The sequence below is a fragment of the Vespa mandarinia genome, chromosome 5 (genome assembly GCF_050613455.1).
Source record: "Vespa mandarinia isolate Hongniang chromosome 5, ASM5061345v1, whole genome shotgun sequence".
Lineage (NCBI taxonomy): Eukaryota > Metazoa > Arthropoda > Insecta > Hymenoptera > Vespidae > Vespa > Vespa mandarinia.
Genome location: NC_140814.1, coordinates 9868344 through 9887500, shown reverse-complemented (window position 1 = coordinate 9887500; position 19157 = coordinate 9868344). Strand labels below are relative to the sequence as shown.

Here is a 19157-nt window from a genome sequence, read left to right as displayed (position 1 = left end):
AATAATAATAATAATAATAATAATAATAAAAATAAAAATAATAATAATAATAATAATAATAATAATAATAATAATAATAATAATAATAATAATAACAATAATAATAATAATAATAATAATAATAATAATAATAATAATAATAATGATAATGATCTATTTCTTTTTTCTCTTTTTGTCTGTTTTTTCTTTTTGTTTATACAATGCGTTCTTCATTTTACTCGACTCTTCTTACTTAAGATTAAAATCGAGATGTAAGTTTTCATACGTTTTGGTGATTCGTTTTTCCTCGTTTTTAACATATTTTAATATGATTTCGAAAACGCGATGACTACGATCCACGAAGAGAAATGACGAAGAGAGAGACAGAGATTATATTATTCCTTTTCCTGCGTGTTTTTGTTTCTTTTATTTAACCTTCCTAAATATAGTATGTATGTATGTATGTATGTATGCGTGTATGTTGTATGTATGTGTGTGTGTGTGTATGTATGTATGTATATCAACAAAACGACGTGTATAGGAAGCGGCAGTCTTTTCCACGCTCTCGTTCCTGTCGAACGTGCGAGTGGTAGTAAATCGGTCCTCTTTCGATGCTCTTCTCTCAATCCCTTTTTTATTCTTTTTTCTTTTTCTTTTTTTTTTTTTTTTTTTACTTTTTCTTTTGTATAAAAATGAAAAGGCTGTTTTTCCATGGACCGTGGAAGGATTTTGATGAATGCAATTTTTTTTAGGAGTGATAACTTTTGAATGAAGGAGTAGAACTGTTAGGAAATAAGACGATGTAAAGAGAGCTTTCGATAGATTACTTACAATTAATTTTCGTTAACTCTTAATACTCTTACTTTCTAACTTTGGTCGGAATTAGCTCTTCGCACTCGAGCAACGGCGCTTCGAGGATCGTCCACAACTGTTTTGCTTATTTGGCGTCGGACACTATTAGTCTCGCGTACAAAAAGCGCGTATCGTCAAAGCGCCGTGAAAATAACGAGAGAAAGAGGGATTAGAGAAAGCTAAAATGATATATATATATTATATATATATCATATATATATATATATATATGATATATGTATATATATATCATTTGATAAAGAGAGAATGAGATTACAAATGCGAAAATATGTGACGACTGTGCAAAATAAAAAATGAGAATAATGCGAGATAATGTAAAATGACGATATTGGTTGGTGGTTATGGTGGTTATGGTGGTTATGGTGATGGTAGTAGTGGCAACGGTGGTTTTTCCTCTAAGGAATTAACTTAAAACTCGTTAATCTACTTCCGACAAAGGGATGGATAACAGGTAAATAGATAAAGAGATAGAATTAAACAGAGAAAATGATAGAGAAAGATAAGAATGGCGCCGTGAAACCGTATACAACAAATTGTTTTATCACGACGATATTAGGAGGAAAAAAATAGAAATAAAAGTTATACATATATAAATATATATATATATATATATATATATATATATATATGTATATATATATATATACACGCACGGTGAGACCATGTGACAACACTGTATATGGGAAATAAGCACTCCCTCGAACGATTATTATCATATCGCACACGGATATCACGTATCGACGATAGAGAAAACCCGCGGTACTTTTAACGTGTAATCGTGTACTCGGAGCATCGTAGATCTCCGTTCATCCTTCGATCGTCGCCGATCATTTGACCGTCCTCTGACAAGTTGGCAGATTAACCATGAAGAATACGTTGAGCTCTATCAAAGAGGCCAGGATTAGGAAGACCGCGTACATACACAAACAAGCGCGGCCTACTTTTCTATCGAGTTGAAACTTATTTGAAGCGAAGGCAATGTAGAGTAACATTAGCGTCGATAGTAGAGATATGGCGCTGTACTCGAGACCACCAGAATTTATGCTGATGTAATGTCTGCCAGGTTGCGTGGGCGAGAACGAGGATTTTATCAACCATGGTAGACCCAAACATAGGAGTATGTCGAACGTGTTAGAACCGATCGAATTGCTGATACCCATCGAGCCGTGTCCTAAAACAGAGAGTAAACTAATAATAACATTGTTAATTGGTGAGTTTATCGAAGGAAGAAAAAAGATCAAACATATAGATGAAACAAATAGACCTATCCTTCTTCTAGTTTTTTTTAAGAATATCCAGAAAAAGGTGTACACTTTATAAGTGGCAACTTACCAAATTGGATTCAATTGTATTCTTGAGATTAATCCGAAAGAAACCTTTTAAATATTCCTCCTTTCCCTATATCCCATCCCCAATTTTTAATTTTTTTTGAAACCTTTTCTTATCAATATCTTTTGCTTTTTTTTTCTTTTTACAAAGATCTAGAATTATATTTTTAATTTTATATTGATGCTATAATCTCTCTTGGATGTTAAATTTATATATAAGAAATAATATAAGGAAGATATAAGGAAATATTAGAAACAAGGAAAAGAAAAAAGTGGGTCATCACTCTTTGAATTACCCTACTATTTATCTTCTTTTACGTACCTTGTTTCGCGACAATCACGCTCGAGACAGCTTCCGGTACGCTAGTACCAGCCGCGAGAAACGTGATACCCATTACCGAATCTGGTATCTTCAATGTATCTCCTGAAAATAGTGTCGTCAAAATTATGTGAAATTCAAACTATCTCGTTATCAGCTCTCTCTCTCTCTCTCTCTCTCTCTCTCTCTCTCTCTCTCTCTCTCCCATAATCAATTCGAAAATCAATACTCACCGATTATCGTGATCATCCATGCAACGACATAACTCAATGAACCGATCCAAATGATACACATGAGGAACGTAACAGGGAACCAATTTTTAAATCGTGGCTTTTCGCAATCCGGTATTGTACACATGAAAATTAGATGAATCGGCCAAGTCATGATCCAAGCTGTTTTTCTGATCCATCCGCCTCGTGCAGGCCATACCAACAACTCGTATTCGTAATCTAAAAGAATAAATATAAATCAAAGGGTATATTATCGAGATATTTTTAAATTTTTACGCTCAACTTACTCGGTTCGGGATTTTCTTCCTGTGCTTTGGTTCCGCCATTTTGCAAAGGTACGTCTATCGTTGCTATTTGTTCGACTCGATCGCCGGACGATTGAAGCTTATCAGGTCTGGGTAAATGAATCTCATCAGCATCTATTCGACGATATTCAAATGAATTTAAACGATTAGCGGATTAGAAAACTCTGATATTATATATATTCTTTTTTTAACATCGTACCAGTTGCGATATGGCAGTCGGTCGAGAACTGATCGTTGTTGGTGCGAAATCTCGTACACCGTTGAAATGATTTATCCCAATACATGACAGCGATGTAAACTATATAAAGTAGGACCAGGGTGAGAGCCTCGTACCACTCGACGCGTTCGTCGTGTATGATGCATATTAAAATGGCGACGGTTACACCGTAGGCTAGGCAGTCCCTGCTAACGGGCCACCAATCTAATGGGACAACCTGTATGAAGTACGATGTCCCCCCCCCAAAAAAAAAGAAGAAAAAAGAAAAGAAAGATAAAGGAAGAGAGAGAGAGAGAGAGAGAGAGAGAGAGAAAGAGAGAAAAAGAAGAAGAAATGTATTAAGCCTCGAATTGGAACGAATATATTTGATTAAGAATTCGTCTTTACCATTCCTGCGCCGATCCCACAGCAAGCAGGAACAGCAAGAATATTGAACACCGCCGATCCGACGATAGTTCCAACTCCGATGTCACCTTCGGTAATGAAAGTACCGATCGCGTTTACGAATAATTCCGGTGCGGACGTCGCCGCAGCCATGAACGTCGCACCAGCTACGTCCTTTGACATCGATAGTGCTAAAGTACATAGAAAAAGAAAAAAAAAAAAAGAAGAAGAGAGAGAGCAAGCTCGTGTTAAGAAGGATTAATAAACTTTGTCACCTTGGACTTTTCTGTTGGATCGAACAATTTTATACTTACCGTGACATATTTTTTCTACCGCAGGTACAAAGAATTTATCGCATACGACTGCTAGTGCGATAAATAGATAAAGGGACACTATTACGTGCACAACGACGGCACCGCCTTGCCTCTGTGCCTCGTCAAACAGATCATGTGGAAAATCTTCTATCGCAGGTGGTGTGCAATTTATACCTGCAACAGAACATCACGTGTCCTCTCTTGGCATTATACAAATGAGCCGTAATAACCTGCCTATTCTCTCGTTTCTCTATAGATTCACGAGCTTATCGTGTAAAATTATATTATGGTTATCATAAAGAAAGGAAAGGGGAGAGAAAGAGAAAGAGAAAGAGGGGAGAAGGGGAAGAGTAGAAAAACGAAGAAGGGGAAAAGGGAGAGAAAGAGATATTAGTTTTCTTCGATACATTCATTTTACTTCTCATTTCGAATATACGATCTCGTGTATGTATTTTTTTCTTACCTTAATAATACTTCCTTATAAAATAACGAATACGTACAAATGAAACGTAAAGATTTTGATCAAAAGAAAAAGAATAAAATATATATCCTAATTAAATTTTAAAGGAAATCCGAGATAAATGTTCTGGGTAGTGAAATATTTTACGTGACCTTGTTGATATACAGATATATATATATATACACACACGTACATACATGTATGCATACATGGATACGTACAACTGGAAAGATGGACCCAACGATGATCGCGAACACGATAATGGTTCTCTCGAGTACGTCACGACATGCGAAACACAATACAAGTGCAGGTATTTATTTCAAGTTTTATTCTCCCATTCGATTGAAGATATGTATGTATCAGATATATCTATATCCAAGTTAAATAATTCAATGATCGTTTTGCTACTTGAAAATCTAGGAAAACATTTTCGCGAGAACGATCAATTCGTGAGCAAAGATAGCTAGCTAGGTAGGTAGATAGGTAGGTAGATAGGTAGGTAGATAGGTAGGTAGATAAATAGGTAGATAAATAGGTAGTGCGAGTTCGTATTGGGTCGTCAGACAGGAGGCGAGCAGCAGCACGAGCCATTTAAATCGTATTGTAGCCGACTTGTAATTATTATCCTCGGCAGTACTGTAAGGGAAAACGAACGGATGTTCCACACCCTCCATATTTGCTATTCCGTAAAATACACGTTGTACTTACGTAACGCGCGTGAAAACGCATCGAATCTCGTACATGAAATAGGAGCTTGGACATCAAGTTCTGGTTTCTTTTATTTTTTTCTTTTCTTTTCTTTTTTTTTTCCTTTATCGACAACATGAAATATTTCAAAATAGATATATGTAGGTATGGATAATAGGATTAATTTAGAACACGTGCCGATTCTAATCCATCTGTACGAGATTGTCGTACAGTGATTAATGTGAGAATTCGAGCTTAATGTGAGAGTTCATATTAAAATGTGGTCAATTGAATTGATTTGAGAAGTGAAAGAAAGAAAGAAAGAAAGAAAGAAAGAAAGCAAGAAAGAGCGTGGTATAGAAATAGAGTGATCTTGTTTGTGTCGTCTTAGACGACATTATGAATCCCATCGAAAGGACGCAAAAGCATTTTACGTGGACGAGTAAGGTCCGATAATGTGCAAACACGTTAGCACACTGTGGTGTTGTACTTACGAGCCATCAAATTGTGCATCGTATAGCGTTAAGACGGTGATACGCCAAGTAGGAAACGTCTCGTTAAGGTCAGTCATTAGTTCAATTTTACGAAAGCTGCGTGTCGTGGAATTATTTGGCAAACAACCTCACGTGAGAATGTCACTTTGGAGAGCTAGGGGTGGAGAAGAGAGGGGCAGGGGGTAGAAGGATGAACATTATCGTAACAATTCTTATAATAGATCGTATTTACGAATATAAATGGAGTATTTCGCGAAGGAAAAGACGTTTTCATTACGATTTCGTAAAACTTTCGAAACTATAAGTTTTATCGTTTTACGATAATTTTCTTAACGTATAAATAACGATGGGAAAAAGATCGTAAGAATAAATTTGTTCGTATATATATATATATATATATATGTGTGTGTGTGTGTGTGTGTGTGTGTGAACGCGCACGCGATTTTTTTTTTAATGAAATTACAAAGACAACTGATCGTAGATTTAATCTCTTTTATTTTCCTTGTCCTTTACCGTTTTCCTTTTTTTGTCCTTTTTTTCACTTTTTTTCATTTCCTCTCGTAACGATCAGAGATCATTATAAATAAATAACGATGAATACAAAGATTATCACAGACATGTGCATACGGGGAGTTCGTTCGCATGTGTTCGCTCGCGGCCGCACGCTCGCGCGCTACACGGTAAGCGCAAATGGGACACAAAAATGTCGGAGTATGTTCTCGGGCTATTTTAATTTGCAGGGGTCAATTGGCCGGTCGGTCGCGGCCGGTCGGTTTGTTTGTTTGATTCTTACGAATGGATCAAGATCGAAGAAGAAAGAAAGAGCGAGAGGGAGAGAGAGAGAGGAGGGGGAGGGAGGAAGGGAGGAGGGAGGAAGGGGGAGGGAGATTATCGAAAATGACGAATCGCATCCGGCTCTTATATCGATTTTCGAGTCAACCTATGAGAATCCTACACGTATGTAATTCGATACGATGGATTTCTCTTGGGATTTACGTTCTCGAAGGATATCCTTCGAAGATTTATTTTCTTTCCCAACACGTTGATCAGCTCGATCGCTCTCTTAAAACTGACTTGGTTGATTTTCCTTTTTTTTCTCACTCTCTCTCTCTCTCTCTCTCCCCCGATCTTTGTTCCCTCTAGAATGAGGGTCTAATCTCCGGGAAAACTTTTCGACGGATATTAGAAGTAGAAAATAATAAAATTTTTATTAAGTATTCTAGATTAATAGAACCTTATGATCGTTCAACTGGTAGATTGCTGAAGAGCAATCAATTATAGAAATGTAGGAGTAACTAACAAAAGAGAGAGAGAGAGAGAGAGAGAGAGAGAGAAAGAGAGAGAAGGTGTAGGAAACATAGAATCACGTAAAATGCTTTTCGAGTAAGTATCCTTCTCCCCTCCTCTCCCATCTAAATGCCTACGTCACATTGTCGTAAAACTTATCTAGAAAGAAAGAAAAAATGGAATTTCTCAAAATTTTTTTTTGTGTGCAAGATGGGAGGGATGACGGTGAGATGGGGGAAGAGGAGGGGTGGCAGAGACAAAAAAATCTCGTTTTCTTTTCCAGCTTTGCTCCCCAGGCGTCGTCGTAAGCCTACTGGTGTTGTAGATGTGGGCGTATTGGTGACTCGTACCGGTTATACAGCTATGTGGTTGATGTGACTTCCTACCGATTAAGCAACCTAAAGAAGTTAAATTGCTCTCATTCAACTGGCCAGAGTAGATGCCATTCATGCCTAATGTACGTCGTATAAACTAGATATAACGCGGCTGGACAACTCGGCCGGTCTCGAGGGTCGATCGCTGACCGAAGACCGTCGTCGCCCGGGATCATTTCTTTCTCTCTCTCTCTCTCTCTCTCTCTCTCTCTCTCTCTCTCTCTCAAATAAAAAGAACGGAGAAGATGAAGAAGAAGAAGAAGAAAGAGAAGAAAAAAAAGAAGAAGAAGAAAAAGAAGGAGGTGAAATAACGATATGTACAATACAACGATAGTTTGAACGAGGGTCGGGCCAGACCGAGAAAAACCTTTACTCTGTACGAGTCTAATTGATTTTTATCGAGCTTAGGTAATTATTAAGAGTGCTTAATTCGCGCTTAAGGCCTCACGTACGTGAGGGCCCCTTTCGAACGATCGTCGGGTTAATACGCTAATGACACCACCCCCGCCAATCCTCGTCTTTTCTTTTTACCGATGCCGCCGGCATCGTTACGATACTATATTCGAACCGTGGTACCACCGAGAGTTCTCAACTAACACTACTCTATTCGTGTAGAGTCACCGTTTTCGTCGTTCTCTTCCATCGTCGTCGTCCATCACACCACCACCGTCACTATTCTTTTAACATCGTTCAACATCGTCTCAATATCCTTGTCTTTCTCTTTTTTTTTCTCTCTTAATGACCATCAACGTCTTCCATTTATTTACATCTTTTCTCTCTTTATCTTTACTTTTCTATCCATTTATTTTGTTTTCCTTTCCATTTTCTTTTCCTTTTTTTCTTCTTTTCTTTCTTTTTTTTTTTTCTTTTTAAACGTAAACAAACATGTAAACACGTAAACGAGCGAATTTTAAACGAGCCAATATTATGATATTACTGTCAGATAGATTCTATTATAAGGAGAATTAAAATTGATCGATAAATAAGAATACGTAGATGAGAATCGATGTATTCGCGAGCTTCGTTCTTTTAATAATAGAAAAAATATATTAACCCTAGAAGTTGTAAAATTTGATATACTTAATACCTTGTTAAGTTATATCATTGAGAAATGGATTTGCGTTACAGCTTCAAGTTACACTTTTGCACTTTTCTTAACCGGAGAATCTTGAGATTCTTGTTTCATTTATAAAAGCTTCCCTCTGTCTATTTCTATTTCTATTTTTCTCTCTCGAAATCTCGAAATCTCGAAATCTCTTTCTATTTCTATTCATTTCTCTCTCTCTCTCTCTCTCTCTCTCTCTCTCTCTCTCTCTGTCTGTCTCTGTTTAATGAGATAATGTATAAGCATTAGAAAAGGAAAGTTTCAAATTTAGATGAGATATAGATTAAGGTTTCAAATGTGGTTTGGTAAGATAGATTGAATTCTATTTGAAAATAGATTCGAATCAAATTAAGAGGAAATAAAATGAAAATGAAGATGAAGATGAAGAGGACGACTATGACGATGACGATGATGCAAATCGGGAGCGCGTGTAGTAACTTAAAAGCGACCAATTGTCGCGAAAGCGAAGCGGTTAGTATAGGATAAAAGTGTCCCTCCAAGGGAATACTATCTTACTCTCTCCCTCTCTCTTTCCTTCTCTCTCTCTCTCTTTCTCTCTCTCTCTTTCTCTCTCTTTCTCTCTTTATTATTTCGTTATAAAACCATCTTTATTAATCCGTTTTTATCCTTTTTCTCACGATTTGCGAGAAAATAGGATATCTTTTTATTTTGAAGAAAGTTTTTTTTTTTCCTCGAAAAATATCGACTCATCTTTTGAATACAATTTTCGTCGATACCCATCATATCCTTTATCTTAACGACAAAATTTTCCTTTTTCCAACAAAGAAAATTGTCTCCTATAAATTCCAACGTGTATAAGAACAGGGAAATAGTTTCGTATAAAAAATCTATCGTATAAAATTGAAATTGAGAAAGAATCGATATGCGTTAATACGAAAAAATTAAAAACGATTCCGTTTCCTCGGAATTATTGAAATTATTAAAATAATTTTAATTGGTATGAATCGAAGTCGAGATAGTAGAACGGATCCGATTCTCGCTGGATTTGACAGATTTTGAAACAAAAAAGATTTGATAAGAAATTTCAAAATGTCGCGATCTTTTTTTTATGATAATTGTTTTCGTTTAATAAACGTTAGATGTACATGAATGATTCGAAAGATAAAGGATGCAAATTAAAATATGACAAATTAAAGACGTATTTTGAAAAAAGAAGAAAGAAAGAGAGAGAGAGAGAGAGTAAGAGAGAGATAGAGAGGGAAATTGTATATGCTTATATATATGTATGTATATGTATATGTATGTATGTGTGTATAGGTGAATAACGATCGATCAAGGATGAATAATAATCGATCTTACCGTTCGACCAGGAATGAGTTATCCTCGCAAAAGTCGACATGATTCCCGGCAAAGCATATTCTTCTATCGTTAACACGATCTAACGAAAATTGGAAAAATTTCTAATATATGAAAATAAAAAAAAAACCAAAATGAGGAAAAGAAAGGAGTTAAAAAGGGCAACTCCTTTATCATTAGTTGTTCTTTTCACTGTGGAAAAATGATTTTCCGGAAATCAAGTTTGGAATGTCATCGACAGTTCGTTAGATCGTCGTTTCAGCTTCACGATCTCGTCGTGACGATTTCGTCTCGTAACGTTCTTCTCACGCGAAAAAAAAAACTAAACTATCCTTTGTCGTCGTTGTTGCGCACTATCGGATTTAAGGATGGAACGGACGGGACACGAACGATTTAAACGACGTTAAATAAAGCGAATTTCTGCCGTTGCCGTTGCCGTTGTCATTCGTCGTCGTCGTCGTCGTCGTCGTCGTCGTCGTCATCGTCGTTGTCGTCGACATCGACGTCGTTTTTCCAATCGTATTCTTTCTATCTTTTTCTATATATCTCTTACTATCATCTCTACTATCTCACATCTCTGGACCGAACCGAGAAACGTCACAAACGGAAACGTCTGGATTACAACGCGCTATCTCGTATTACACGATGTTTTGCATTAGCGTTACCGTGATTCGAACGTCGACTTCTCTCTCTCTCTCTCTCTTTCTCTCTCTTTCTCTCTTGCCGTCTTTATTCATTTGCACGCTTTATTCCATCTCTCTCTCTCTCTCTCTCTCTCTCTCTCTTTCTTTCTTTACCCCTTTCACTTCCTCTCTCTCTCTCTCTCTCTCACTCTCTCTCCCTTTCTCTTTTAAAAGAAGAGAACGAGAGTTTGTTCACCGTTCAACTCCCTTATCTCTTTCCCCTTTCTCTTTCTTTTTCTCTTTATTTTTCATTTTAAAATGTCCACCCAATAGATCCGTCATGGAAGAACTATTACGTGAAACAGCAATAAATGAGGACTTGAATTCTTGAAAATAATATTCGCACCAACCTCCTCCTAGGTCAGACGTATCCATGTTGTCAATCCCGTTGTCACACACATACTACATTAACAACTACTCCGAAGTCCGACATCGTTTGTTAGAATCACCCCTCCCTCTACTCTTCTCTTCTCATCACTTCTCTCTCTCTGTCTCTCTCTGTCTCTCTCTGTCTCTCTCTGTCTCTCTCTCTCTCTCACGGTCTCTCTTTCTGTCTCTCTTGGTCTCTCTTTCTGTCTTTCTCTCTCTCTCGGTCTCTCTTTCTCTCTCTCTCTCTCTCTCGGTCTCTCTCTCTCTCTCTCTCTCTCTCTCTCTCTCACTGTGCTTAGCTCTTCGTCCGCGCCCGCTCGAATTGCGCGCGGTCGTTCTACGTTTTCAAACATTATTTTTACGCTTGAAAAAGCCTGAGTTCGCGAACCCGCAAGAAGGAGTGCCCAGGATACTTACACATATCGATGAGACAAGTCGACATTTCGTTTTTTTTTTATTTGTTCTTTTTTTATTTTTATTTTTTCTTTTCTCTCTCTTTCTCTCTCTCTCTCTCTCTCTCTCTCTCTCTCTCTCTCTCTCACTCTCTTTATTTTTCTACTTTGTTTTATTTATTTCCTTTTATTTCCATCTATATATTTTTTTTCTTTCTATCGAAGAAATAAAAGAAAAGAACGTTTGAACTCTGTATTAAATTTCAATTGTCACTTTGAACCTTATAATAACATTTTGAATCTTATAATTTTTAATGTTCGTTCGCATCTACGTAAAAAATTGTTACAACATGAAAATTATAAGTATTACTTAATATCAATATAATTGCAATATACTTGTGGTATAAATTATATATTAAAAAAAAAATATATATATATATATATATTGAAGAACATTGGATACGTAATGACAATGAAGTTTAACACGATAAAATGAAATAAAGTTTGCAAAATAGCTGTACAGATATATCGCTGTATAAATAATATCAAATTTTTTAAATGTTACATCGCGTTTATAGAACCAATTAGAAATTCGATCTCGTTTGCGTTAGTAACGTTGTATAGTTGTTCTTCTCGTTATTTTCAATGACTTCGTGGAAGAGATCGACGACAAATTTCTCGGATTCGTCAATCGATAGCATGCTGTTTCTCAAGTGTAGTTTTATCGACGACAATTAATCGTCCTTGATCGTTCTACTTGTCAAACTACGACGAAAATTGCCGTTGACGTTCATTATGTTCGAAAGATCGTTCGACGAAATCCACACGCGAGGACCTTTTCATTAGAACGTGTTATTTGTAACATAAAATATCTGTTGTACGCACATATATGTGTATACGTGCGTGCTTATGTATGTATATATAAATATAAATATAAACATATATATATGTATACATATACATATATGTCTACACTCTTTTATTGATTTACAAGAATAAAAATCACATAAATAGTGTTAATAAAATATGTTAATAAAATAATAAAATATATATATATATATTTCCAAAGAAATATAATACTAATATAAGTTATAAAAGGATTTATTCCACATACGTTTAAAAAAAAGAAATAGAATTTATTGAATTCAACAAAATCCAAAATAAATTTGTTTCGTTGTCGTCGTCGCTCTCATTGTCATCTGTATGGCACTTCAAAGCAATCGATTTTATTTTAAATTCACTCAAATTCAAAGCTTTAGCTAGAAAACTTGGTCTTTATCACAGTATAGATATTGTCGAGAACAGAATAAATTCAGTAAATATTACAGAGGAATATATATATGTATATACAACATGTGTATATGTATATATATACATATTTTCTAATATATATATATATAAAGGCATTCGTATAATCAGATAGCTTAAACAAAGAGAGAGAGAGAGAGAGAGAGAGAGAGAGAGAGAGAGAGAGAGAGAGAAAGAAAGAGAGAGGGAGAGGGAGAGAGACTATTATATAAAATTATAGTGTAAACGGTGCAATAAATTGCCGAGTATAAAAAACACCTAAGTATAAAAAATATCGTATAAATATAATAACAGGTGCACACTTACTTATGTACACATATATTTTATATAAATACTAGTATATCGATTTCGAGGGCTCGAGAAAACTTTCCTTCAACGATCGAAGGGAAAATTGTTTTCTTTGGTATATCTTATCTCGAATAAGAATACGTAAGAACAACGCCACGTTTCGATATCACCATTGATATCAATATCAGTATTGATTTGGATTTCGTTCAAGATCGATCGAATCGCAAAAATCATTTTTCCCAGTGCCGTGATTAAAAGGATAAAAGAGTGAAAATATTGAATATTATAACGAATATTTTAAGTTTCTTAACGTTAACGTTCCAATAAAAAAAAGAAAAAAGAAATAAATAAAAAGAAAAAAACGAAGAAAAAAGTTATTTTACTTATATCTAATTTTTCTCTTTTCGACAACGAAGATCCGTAACTTCTTTTTTCTTTTCTTTTTTTCTCTTTTTTTCTACAATCGTTATGGCACGACGACACAGGCATATGATCGCATATAGGATATTATTCGTGATAGCCATACCTGCTATGTACTTCCTTTGCGTTAGCATCACTGGATATAATCCAAAAGATCCTACATCCGTCAGCGGTTATAGGAAGGCCCGTGAGTATTAAGCAAAAAAAAAGAATAGTAAAAAAGAAAAGAAATAATTTTTTTACTTTCAACCGTTATACATTATACATTATAAATATTCGATATTTGAATATTTCCTCAGCTCGAAACGATTTCCTGAAATGATATAATTCCATTTTTTCTTTCATACGATAAGACTCATAAAAGGTACATATATGTACACACACACATATATATATATATATATACATGTATAAATATATATATGTGTATACATATATATATATATACATGTATATATATATATATATATTTATATATATATATAAAATATTAACATCGATGATCTTTCATTCCTAGTAAATTCATTTCATAGAAAATGCGTCGTATGACGAAAGTCGCTCGAGATTCAGGCATTATCGAATAAAAAGATCTCTCGAGAGTTCCGCGGGTAACCGTCCGCGTCGCGTGAGAGGACGACGTTACGTTACGACGATTATTTTGTCTTATAATCTGCCAACTTGACGAGAAATTACCCGGTACGGTTTAATTCGATCGAATTAGAGGCAACCTCCTCTTACTCTTCTTGCGAGGTACCTCCTCTTAAGACTTCCTCTTTCATCGGATGAAGAAGATAAAAATATATACATATGTATAAAAATATATATATATATATATATAAAAGAAAAAAATGAAAAAAATCAAGTTTCCCGGATAATGAATTTTATCGAATATGTTTAGCTCGTAAAAATCGTTAGATCAATGAATGAACGAACGAATAAACGAACGAACGAATTATTATCCTAATTATTTGTTTCAATTTCGTTTCTTCTTCTTCTTCTTCTTCTTCTTCTTTTTCATCTTTTTTTTTTATTCTATTCTATTTTATTATATTTTCTTTTTATTTATTTAATTCATTATTTTTTAAAGATCTTCGCAATCTCTTACAAACGGTGGAAGTGCAAAAGGAAATTATAGGAGAGAATTGCACAAGACCGGCCATTGATGAGTTCCCATCGGATGGATTTACGCGAGCAGAACGACGATCTGGTTTCATAGCGATACATTTCGCCATTGCTATTTATCTCTTTTTACTTTTGGCGATCATCTGCGACGACTTCTTTGTACCTGCGATAAAGAAAATATGTGAAAGTAAGAGACTCCTAAAAGGAGTGATCCTGTCTTTTCTATTATTTCATTTTGTTAATTTTTTTTTATATTTTTTATATTTTTTATCTGTTGACACGATAGAAAAGTATTTTACTTTCTTAATCGATGAAATTCATTTTGTAGAGATGAAAGTGAGCGAGGACGTCGCCGGTGCAACCATAATGGCAGCAGCCAGCTCCAGTCCGGAATTATTCATCAATGTTATTGGAACTTTTATAACGGAAGGAGATTTAGGTGTAGGCACGATTGTTGGTTCCGCTGTGTTCAACATACTTGCTGTGCCAGCTTGCTGTGGATTATTTGCTAAACAGGTTGGTTTATCATAAGAATATATTTTTATAATGATATATATCTATACTCGAGTACAAAAAGAATGACATATATACATATATATATATATTGAGATAGAGAGAGAGAGAGAGAGAGAGAGAGAGAGAGAGAGAGATATGGAGGAAGAGACAGAGACATTATCTCGAGTATTATAATCGAATCGATAATAACAAGTTGTTAGAGTTGTTTTTTTTCTTTCTTCTTTCTTTTTTTTTCTTTTTTTAGACATTACATTTAGAATGGTGGCCCATCACACGCGATACCTTGGCATACTCTTTTACTGTACTTTTATTGATCATAACACTTCGAGACGGTCGTATCGAGTGGTACGAAGGCTTGATTCTCATCATATTTTATATATTTTACATTTCGGGTAAGTTCAAAAAATTTGATGGAACAGATGATATAACTTTGATAAAGGATTTTTCCTTTCATTTTTATTTTTTCTTTTTTCTTCATCTCTCCAATTCTTCTTTTCGTCAGCTTCCTTCTTTATTTATATATTTTTTTTTTCAGCAATGTTTTTCAATGGAAGAATCAGTAGATTTCTAAAACGTGTCACGTCGAAGAGAAAAGCGTACAAGAGTATCTCCGAGAATAGTCCTCTTATTTCTAGCAGTACGATTGAAAATTTATATAAAATTATACGAAAATTTGATTTATACATTTTTCTTTTTTTCGTCGATTTTAATGTTTTATTCTTTTCGATTTTTTTCTTTTTTTTTTACAGCGTACATGAAAAACGGCAACATCGAGAATTTCGGTACGAGCGAGAAGGAAGAAGCACGTGAGTGTTTTTATGAAACTTGAAAGAATAAAGAAAAATCTCTTTTATATATGTATATATATATATATATATATATATATATATATATACATATATACACATATATAATATATTTTTTACTGTTTACAGTTGAAATCGTAAGTATGACAAGTTGGCCGAGCTCGAAGTACGAAAGAATATGGTGGGTTTTAACATGGCCGATCAATCTGGTACTGCTCGTTACGATTCCAGATTGCAGAAGACCGAAATTAAGAACATGGTATCCTTTAACATTCATCATGTGCATCATATGGATCGCTAGCACGTCTTACATAGTAGGATGGGTAATAACGATTATCGGTAGATATTTTTTTTTTTATTTCTAAAATTTCCTCATTTGATAATTAAGATTGTTAGATTTATTAATAAAAATACATATACACACGTATACATACATATATAATTTGTAAGGTGATACATTCGATATTCCTGACTCGATCATGGGATTGACTTTCCTCGCGGCTGGTATGAGCGTGCCTGAAGCTGTATCTAGCGTTATCGTAACAAATCAAGGTAATTAACGATTATAATTAACAGATAATTATAATCTATATATATATATGGCGCTGATATAATGAATAATTTTTATTCATTTAGGTCTTGGTTCCATGGGAATAAGTAATTCGATAGGTTCGAATGTATTCGACGTTTTACTTTGTTTAGGATTACCATGGTTTGTGAAAGCCGCCATAATACCAACCATACCAGGGGAACATAGTATTAAAATTAATTCGCAGGGTCTCGTTTATAGTTCTGTATCTCTTTTTTCTACATTATTCATCCTATACGTATCTCTCGCGTGTAACAAATTTAAATTAAATCGTGGCATCGGTGTAACATGTCTTATTACATACGCCATTTTTTTAATATTCGCATCGATCGTAGAACTTAACATCTTTTTTGTCGTTAATTTACCTATATGCAATCACTGACAATAATTATTAAATATGCATTTACTTGCCCATAGGCTTGCTATACAAAGGCAACATTATTTCAAATACATATGTATTAAATAGAATAAGTTCGTTAATGTGCTAGTCAATTATTTGTAATATGTCCATTTAGTACATTACGATATATCATTTTTGAATAATATGAATTTAAATGTATTTTGTGTTAGGTATATTTTTTAATTAAATTCATACTTAACGCATGTTACATATATAGAAATATAAGAGAAATATATATATATATATGTGTGTGTGTGTGTGTGTGTGTGTGTGTACATGTGAAAATGTAAATATATATCTTATTTACCTTTTATATTATTAAGAACATTAAAGAAAGGTATTGATATATATCAGAAGGAAGTATCATTTATCACGCATATGTTGATGTTAATTTCTATTTATATTATGACAATAAGAGAATCAAAAGGGAATATTGTTAAACATAAATTTGATATAAATGGTGGATGAATGGTCCAAATCGAAATATTGTTAAATATTTATTAAAATGTATTAAGTGTATCGGAAAGTTCTGTCCATATCAGTTACAACAAATTTCAATAATTATGCATATATTCATTTGACGCATATTTGGCTCTCTCTTTTTATCACTGAATATATACTGACCTAGCGAATGAACTAAAACGAAGATGATTCATGTTAATAGTAAACGATCATATACCCATGGCTACTGATAAAGTTCATTTACATCACTGTATTTTGTACGAATTTCAATGAGGAAGAAATGCTACAGAAGCGTATAGAAATTTATTGAAAGTGTTTGGTGAAGATACAGTTTCTGATAGAACATGCAGAAGATGGTTCGAAAAATTTGAAATAGCTTTGATTTCGATCTTACTGATAAGCCACGCTCTGGGCGACAATCTTTGATCGACGACGATACTGTTAAGATCATGTTAAAGCAAAATCCTTTTTTGACAACATCGGAGATTACGGAAAGGCTTGATTCAGCTCAACAAATCATTTCAGACCATATTTAGAAATTAGGATTGGTGTGGAAATCTTCGAGATGAGTGTCATATGAGTTAAGTGAGAAGAATTTGAATGATCGATATTATATCATATGCACATCTCTACTTGCATGGAACAAAATCAAATCCCTTCTTGAACTGAATGATAACTGGGGGATGAAAAGTGGATTACCTTTTGGAAAATATCGTAAGGAAAAGGGCATATTGTGAACCCGGAAAATCTGTCCCCTCCATCTCTAAACCGAATTTCGAAGACCAATACATTTTGAGCTGTTGAAACCAAACGAAAAGCTAAATTCGGAGAGGTACTGTCACCAATCGGATAATTTAAAAATAGCACTCCAAGAAAAGAGACCGGTGACATTCAACAGAAAGGATATCATATTGCTTTATGTTAATGCTAGGTCGTATACTGTTTTAGAGACTCGTCAGAAACTCATAGGGCTAGACTAGGAAATTCTATTGCATCTACCATACTCCCCGAATCTAGCACCCTCTGATTATCACTTGTTTTTGTCCTTAGAAAATTTTTTGCAGGGCAAGAAATTCAAAAACGAAGAATATATCAGACAAACTCTGGTTCAATTTTTTGCTCCTATGGATGAGGCATTTTTTAAAAATGGGATATACAAATTACCATCATGCTGGTAAGAAGTCATAAAAACTGATGGTAATTATATCATTCAATAAAATTTATTATGAAAAATGTATTATTTTGTTTTATTTAAAAAATGGACAGAACTTTCCGATAGACTTAATATGTGATAGAAAGGTTTTTATAGCTGTCCACAATCTGCAATCACTATTTTTTGAAGTGTCTTGCCGTTTTGGGTACCAAAACTATCTATCTTTTTGACTACATCCATACCTTTGATAACAGAACCAAACACTACATGTTTCTTATCCAACCAAGAAGTTTTAGTAGTTGTTATGAAGAATTGAGATCCATTGGTATTTTCTCCGGAATTAGCCATGGAAAGATTACCAGGTCCAGTGTGTTTAAGTTTGAAGTTCTCATCTTCGAATTTCTCTCCATAAATGGATTTACCTCCAGTGCCATCATGATTTGTAAAATCACCTCCTTGGCACATAAATTTTGGAATTACACGATGAAAGGTACTACCTTTGTAACCAAATCCTTTTTCTCCTGTACAAAGAGCACGAAAATTCTCTGATGTTTTTGGTACCACATCGGATCTTAATTCCATTATTATACGTCCAATAGGCTTATCATCTGCAGTGATATCAAAATATACTTGCGGCAAACCCATTGTCTTCCTTTATAATATAAAAATTATTAACACTGGATCTAAAGTATAACATAAGATAAGAACATTAGTAGTAATATTATATAATATTTTGTAATATTTCAATAGATTAGAATTATATTTTGATTTTTAATTGAAATATATTATTATTATAAATATAAATTGGAATTAGAATATATATATATATATACATACAATTTACCTCAACGTGGTATATAACAAAGAAAGAATAATGGTTGTGTGATGAACAGTTAAATATATATATATATATATATATATATATATTGATTTAAGAGGGCGCTAGTTGACACGATGTACAGTCTGAAGTTAACGC

At 34.2% G+C, this 19157-nt stretch overlaps 3 protein-coding genes across 6 annotated transcripts; 1 reads left to right on the top strand and 2 right to left on the bottom strand.

The window, feature by feature from the left end:
- Positions 1-151: 151 nt before the first annotated feature.
- zyd (sodium/potassium/calcium exchanger zydeco) lies at positions 152-10802 on the bottom strand. 2 transcript variants are annotated; one of them, XM_035881736.2, is made up of 8 exons: positions 10707-10802; positions 3950-4123; positions 3639-3826; positions 3234-3468; positions 3017-3148; positions 2733-2948; positions 2503-2604; positions 152-2023 (listed from the first exon to the last, which is right to left on the bottom strand). In XM_035881736.2, the coding sequence occupies exons 1-8, from the start codon at positions 10729-10731 to the stop codon at positions 1680-1682; spliced, it is 1416 nt and encodes a 471-aa protein (XP_035737629.1). In that variant the 5' UTR covers positions 10732-10802; the 3' UTR covers positions 152-1679. The 2 variants fall into 2 exon arrangements, with proteins under 2 accessions (XP_035737629.1, XP_035737628.1); XM_035881735.2 differs by lacking the exon at positions 10707-10802 and adding an exon at positions 9677-10351.
- Positions 10803-12889: 2087 nt separating this feature from the next.
- On the top strand, positions 12890-18109 carry LOC118448455 (sodium/potassium/calcium exchanger 4). 2 transcript variants are annotated; one of them, XM_035881734.2, is made up of 9 exons: positions 12890-13320; positions 14221-14442; positions 14584-14771; positions 15016-15163; positions 15307-15408; positions 15521-15577; positions 15707-15916; positions 16028-16129; positions 16214-18109. In XM_035881734.2, the coding sequence occupies exons 1-9, from the start codon at positions 13182-13184 to the stop codon at positions 16546-16548; spliced, it is 1503 nt and encodes a 500-aa protein (XP_035737627.1). In that variant the 5' UTR covers positions 12890-13181; the 3' UTR covers positions 16549-18109. The 2 variants fall into 2 exon arrangements, with proteins under 2 accessions (XP_035737627.1, XP_085512990.1); XM_085656864.1 differs by lacking the exon at positions 15307-15408.
- LOC118448462 (peptidyl-prolyl cis-trans isomerase) lies at positions 15961-19155 on the bottom strand. Of its 2 annotated transcripts, none has more exons than XM_035881748.2 (2): positions 19026-19155; positions 15961-18864 (listed from the first exon to the last, which is right to left on the bottom strand). In XM_035881748.2, the coding sequence occupies exon 2, from the start codon at positions 18824-18826 to the stop codon at positions 18332-18334; it is 495 nt and encodes a 164-aa protein (XP_035737641.1). In that variant the 5' UTR covers positions 18827-18864; positions 19026-19155; the 3' UTR covers positions 15961-18331. The 2 variants fall into 2 exon arrangements, with proteins under 2 accessions (XP_035737641.1, XP_085512991.1); XM_085656865.1 differs by having other exon boundaries at positions 19019-19072.
- Between the last annotated feature and the right edge of the window lie 2 nt (positions 19156-19157).

Coding starts and splice junctions, on each gene's coding strand:
- zyd (XM_035881735.2), bottom strand. CDS start 9,716: ATGTCGACTTTTGCGAGGATAACTCATTCCTGGTCGAACG. Junction 3,469..3,638: donor GTGGGATCGGCGCAGGAATG/GTAAAGACGAAT, acceptor TACTTCATACAG/GTTGTCCCATTAGATTGGTG. Junction 2,605..2,732: donor ATGGATGATCACGATAATCG/GTGAGTATTGAT, acceptor CACTATTTTCAG/GAGATACATTGAAGATACCA.
- LOC118448462 (XM_035881748.2), bottom strand. CDS start 18,826: ATGGGTTTGCCGCAAGTATATTTTGATATCACTGCAGATGATAAGCCT.
- LOC118448455 (XM_035881734.2), top strand. CDS start 13,182: ATGGCACGACGACACAGGCATATGATCGCATATAGGATATTATTCGTG. Junction 14,443..14,583: donor GATAAAGAAAATATGTGAAA/GTAAGAGACTCC, acceptor TTCATTTTGTAG/AGATGAAAGTGAGCGAGGAC. Junction 15,164..15,306: donor TTATATATTTTACATTTCGG/GTAAGTTCAAAA, acceptor TTTTTTTTTCAG/CAATGTTTTTCAATGGAAGA.